This window comes from Pygoscelis adeliae, unplaced genomic scaffold (assembly GCF_000699105.1).
Source record: "Pygoscelis adeliae isolate BGI_AS28 unplaced genomic scaffold, ASM69910v1 Scaffold1050, whole genome shotgun sequence".
NCBI classification, from domain to species: Eukaryota; Metazoa; Chordata; class Aves; order Sphenisciformes; family Spheniscidae; genus Pygoscelis; species Pygoscelis adeliae.
The window spans coordinates 16,044-21,070 of record NW_008823897.1 but is presented as its reverse complement, the minus strand read 5'-3'; the positions used below and the strand labels follow the sequence as shown (position 1 = coordinate 21,070).

The 5,027-nt window shown below is 61.7% G+C and overlaps 1 protein-coding gene across 1 annotated transcript in view; it reads right to left on the bottom strand.

Moving 5' to 3' along the window:
• Positions 1-1,265: 1,265 nt before the first annotated feature.
• The window catches only part of MED24 (mediator complex subunit 24), a 16,434-nt gene continuing 12,672 nt past the window's right edge, over positions 1,266-5,027 (bottom strand). Inside the window, 6 exon segments of the mRNA XM_009334988.1 lie at positions 1,266-1,614; positions 1,771-1,919; positions 2,084-2,161; positions 4,003-4,102; positions 4,474-4,567; positions 4,868-5,025. Coding sequence (XP_009333263.1) covers positions 1,498-1,614; positions 1,771-1,919; positions 2,084-2,161; positions 4,003-4,102; positions 4,474-4,567; positions 4,868-5,025 — 696 coding nt within the window. The 3' untranslated portion in view covers positions 1,266-1,497.

The following is a 5,027-nucleotide window of genomic DNA, read 5'->3' as shown; positions in this document are numbered from 1 at the left end:
AGCCCTCGCCCTCCAACCCCCCGTCCCACCCCGGCGCGTGCAGCAGCTCCGCTAGCCCCTCCACCTAGCCCTGCGACCCGCTTTCCGTCTGCCCTCGTACCAGGGGCCGGTGTGTGCCAGCTCGGGGCTGGACTCATGGGAGGCAGGGGGAAGGGGCAGGATGCTCGGGGTGCGCGAGAGCCAAGGACCAACCGCTCCCTGGGTCCCCGGAAAGCACCCGCCCTGGGTCCCCGGACAAGCACCTGCAGCCACGCCGAGCCCAGCAAGGCTCCTCCGCCAACCGCATCGGGGTCTCTCCCTCCAGCAAAGCCTGTGAGCAGCCAAGAGCTGAGATCATCCCGGGGAGCAGGCAGGGGTCAGGCAGGCCCCGAGTCACCATCCGGCTGCCTTTTCCCCAGCCAGCATTGACCCAAACCCTGCGGCACGGCTCTGGGGCCTCCCTGCGCTGCCTCTCCCCCGGCACCACCAAAGCACTCGCTTCGGAGCCCCCAGAACAGGGGCTGTGAACCCCGCTAATGCCAAGGGGGGGAGGAGGCACAGCCCAGCCCCGGGGATGCGGCAGGGACCAGGCTCTGAGCCGAGGCAGCCCGCGGGGAAGGCTGGCGCCCGGCTACATTGGTACCGCTTCCCCCTTTCTCATGAGTCAAGCAGAAAACATAAATGAAAGGAGCAGAGGCGAAGCCGTCCCGGCCCTGCCACCCCCTCAGGGTCGGGGTTTCGTGACAGTTACAGGTGGATTCACCACCGAAGCAGCTGACTGGGCGCCGGGACAGCCCCGCGGAGGAGCCTCTCCCAGCACAAGGCCGGCGTGGTGCTGGCGAGGCCGCGGTTACTCACCGGCCGCTGGGTGCCCTGCTCACAGCCAGGGACGCGGGGTGAACTCATGCTCACGTGGAGGAATTTCCAACAAGAATTTGCTTGCAGCTTACAGCTTAGCAGGAAAGCATCACCGCTCCACCCAGCCGCACATCTGCAGCTGGCTGGCCGCAGGCACCCACTCCCCAAACGGAGGATGACGGGCAGCCCACCGCCCTCCCGGGCTGCTCCGGGGTCAGGGCAGGCGGGTTAGGGACAGAGCGAGTGTGATTTCCCTCCCCTGCCCAGCGCAGGTCTTGGCCACCTACTCTCCCATCACCCCCACCATCAAGCTCACCCTGAGATGAGGGGTTTGGGGAGCCCCAGGGCCCTGGGCTGCAGTCAGGAAACCAACCAGAAATGAAGCAAAGCCTCATTCTACAAAAGGACTGAAATAATTATAGAAAAAAAGCAGGGGGTTTGTCTCAGTCTCTGAAAGCCCATCGCGAGGCAGCAAGGGGATGCCTCTGGGAGGCCAAACGCAGAGGGAAGCAGCCCCCGGGCAGGGCCAGGCCGGGCCCGCAGTGACAGAGAGAGGCAGTCCCAGGCATCCCAGTCCCAGCCCCAGCATCCAGGTTCTCGTGGGTTTCCCAGCGGCTGCCCTGCAGCCCTCTCCTGCGCAGCAGAAGAGAGGTGCCCCACTCACAGAGCAGCGATGGCCTTGGCAGCGACACGGCGGCCCAGGGGCAGGCTGAGATCCGTGATGGCCAGGACAATTTTGGGACTGGACATGGTGGACACTTTCACTAGCTCCGAAACCTGCCCGGAGAGAGAAACACAGCTGACTCACAACAGCGCTGGAGACACGAGAGCCGGGCAGCGGGACTCCCCTGGAAGTGCCTGTCTGTCCCATGGGACCAGCGCCCCAGAGCACCCTGCGACCGGGGAGAAGGATGTCACGGCCGCGGGACTCACCATGGTGAAGGGCATGAACTGGAGGATGCTGCCGCGGCTGCCCTGCTCCAGGCAGTCCACGCACTCCTCCATGAACCACTGGACAAACTGGGTGTGGGTGCCGGCCGTCTTGGCCCCCAGGATGGAAGAGATGAGCAGGAAGAGGTTTGCTGTGGAGACAGGGAAATATCGAAAGCCGGGCCAGTTCAGGGAGGCCGGGGGTGGCCCAAGCCTCCTGCACAGGGGACAGGTCCCCGCCAGTGTCTCGGCATGGTTGGATCTGGCCAGGCCTCGCTGCTGGGTACCCCCCACTGAGATCCGGCCCCGCCATTACCTAGCACCCTGTTCAGCGGGTCCCTCATGCTGACGGTGTGGAGCTGGGAGGCAGAGAGCGAGCTGCTCATCGAGCGATCTGTTGGGGAGAACATGCGTCAGGAACGGCCTCTTGGCCCCCTCGGCCATGCCAACGTGCCCACCCTGGCCAGCTCTGGCCATTCCAGCTCACCCAGCCCTTGGGTTCCAGGAGGGGCTTTGCCATGAGCTCCCCCATGGCGTGGGAGAGGTTTGGACCACGGTCCTTGGCGCCCTCCATACCCAAACGAGGAGAGCCTTTGCTGCTCGGGCACACCAGAGACAACCAGCAGGCAGACGGTCTGCCTCGGTCATCGTCCCCCTCGTGCCGGGCTGTGGGCAGCCCTGGCAGGCGGCACGGGCCCCCACACGCCCCAGGCATGACGGAGCACAGCAGCCCGGGGGGGACTCCACACGCTGCCACTGCTGCTCTTGGGGTGTAACACTTCGCTCTTGCACAAGCCAGATTTATTCTGAGTCTGACCAAGTTTAACGACATCTCCAATTAGGGTAAGCATGAGTGAGACCGTGAGTGTGCCTCCCTGCTACTCCCTGTTCGGTTTTAATTGCAGCAGTGACTCGTCCCTGACGCTCCGTGAGGGCACGAGCAATGTAACGCAATGTCACGATCAGGAGAGGAGAAGAACAGCGCTCTGCCGAGGCGAAGCAACGCGCACGCTACACATCCTGTGCACGCTGCCTGCAGCGCAGCCGGCTGGGCGGAGCGAGCCAGATGTTCGACAGCAGCACTCAAATCTCACTCTCGGGGTACAATTTAGCTACCAGAGCTGAGGCGTGTCCAACGGACTAGCAGCGAATCTTGGGACAGACCAAGGGGATTGATCTGACCCAAACTGTGAAGCACCGCTGGGTGCTCCTGCTGGAGAGGAACTGGGCCGTCCCCAGTCCAACGGGACGGGAATCTCCTGGGAAGGCTCTTGTGCAGACCCCATAGTACTGCCAAAACCAGCAGGACCCACCTTGTGCTACTTTGGGGATGCTCACCAAAAAAAGAAAGCCCTCCCACACTTTTCTCATGGAATCACATGAGTTACGTGGCTACTGCAGGAAGCAGCATTTCCACATCACTGCAGCAAACAGCCCAAAAAAGTCCTGAATGTCACTGGAAAGAGGTGGAACTGCCTTAAAAGTTAAAAAAAGATAGTGAAATAAAGGGAAAACCCCATATTTCAACAGTAATGAAACCAACAAAAACCACAGGTTGATGGATGTGTTGAAAACTAATAAAGAAAGAGTAACTTAGGATAAGGGCATCAGGAGAAACAATGACCAAGGAACATGCTGACTCACTGCCCAGGAGTTCAGACAACATATGTGGGAGCCGTGACAGCACCCGCCGCGGCAGGAGGGCATGGAGACCCCCCCCAGCATGTCCTGCCGGAGCTGTCGCAACCCGCGGCACCGCGCTACAGGGAGAGACATGACTGTAGGGACTCATCAGCTCCGCTCGCTGCCTCGTTAACAACAGTGGAATTTCAGGATTTAGCCACAGACATCAGGAATGTCACCTCCTGCCATTCTTGCTGCAGCACATCAGCTCTTCGGTCCCACGCAGACTGGCTGGGGGTGACAAGGCTCTAACAAAACCTCCCTGAGCCCCTTGTGCGTGACGCACTGGCTTGGGTGGCAATGTCACGGAGGGAAGGTGCAACCTCATCCCCTTTCCTAAGTTCTTCTGATCAGAAAAATAAAGAGCTTGACCTTTTCTAAGTGCAAAAACTCCAGGGTAACTCAGCAAAACAAACTTGAGCGCTCGAAATCTTCACCTGGCCAGCTTGGGAAGAGAAGCGTTTTCGTGCCAATACACATTTCACCCCCAGAAACGAGCAGCGAGGCAGGACGGTGCCTTCCCCAGGAGCCGCCCTCCCCGCCCGCACTTACTGGGGCTGGAGAGGATGTTGGCATCTTCCTCGTTGGAGCTCAGCAGGCGCATGAGCTTGGAGGGCTGCGTGTCATCCAGCGGGAACAGGCTGATGTAATCCTGGGGGGGGCAGAGGGAGTTCAGACCCACCCGCCCCTCTCTGAGGGGGGATTCTGGCCCCCCTCCCCACGCCTGATGACCCACCCTGGGCTCTGCACAGCCCCATGGCCCAGAACTACGATCACCGTTCACCCAGAGCATCTCAGCCCGGGCCAACTACATACGGACCATCCCATTACAGCCCCCCTTCCCCAGAAAAGAGAAAGGAAAACCCCGTATTTTAAGGTCAAAGGACCTTAAAAGGCAGCCCAGAGAACCTGGGTAGGGAGTCCGGTCTCAACTACCCACTCCTGCCACCATCACCTCCTGCAGACACTGCCCACTCTTGCGCAGAGAGCCTCCAACCAAACCCCACTCCACGCCGGACGCACCTCAATATCCTCTCGGTGCCTCTTCTTCTGCCTGGCGGATGCCTGGCCCTTGTTGTGGGAGGAGTAGGAGCTCAGGGCACACCAGACGGAGAGCCTGGGGACAGAGCGGGGACACTGCGAGGTGCTGCCAGCCCGCCCGGATGACGGCGCACGAGCAAGGGAAGACGGCAGAGCCCAGAGCGTGCGCCGGGACGGGACACAGCAGGTCCCTCCTCGGTGAGAGGCAGCAGGGAACAGGGCCCAGGGCACCAGCACGTCTGCTCCTGTCGGCACTGTGCCGGGGCCGGAGTGGGAACCGGGCAGCTGGGACCCCCGTCCCAGCACAGAGCATCTCCCCATCTCCACAAACAGGCCCACCCACCCCCAAAGGGTGCCCGCGGGTCCGGGGTCTTACTTGGCCAGGGCCTTTCCCGGCGGGTCCATGAGGGTGTGCCACTTGGAGGAGTCCGTGAGCAGGTTGGGCAGGATGTGGCCCAGCAGGGTCAGCGTCAGCTGCTGCATGTCCAGGCAGAAGATGGCATACAGCAGCTCCACGGCCCGCAGCGTGGGCTCCT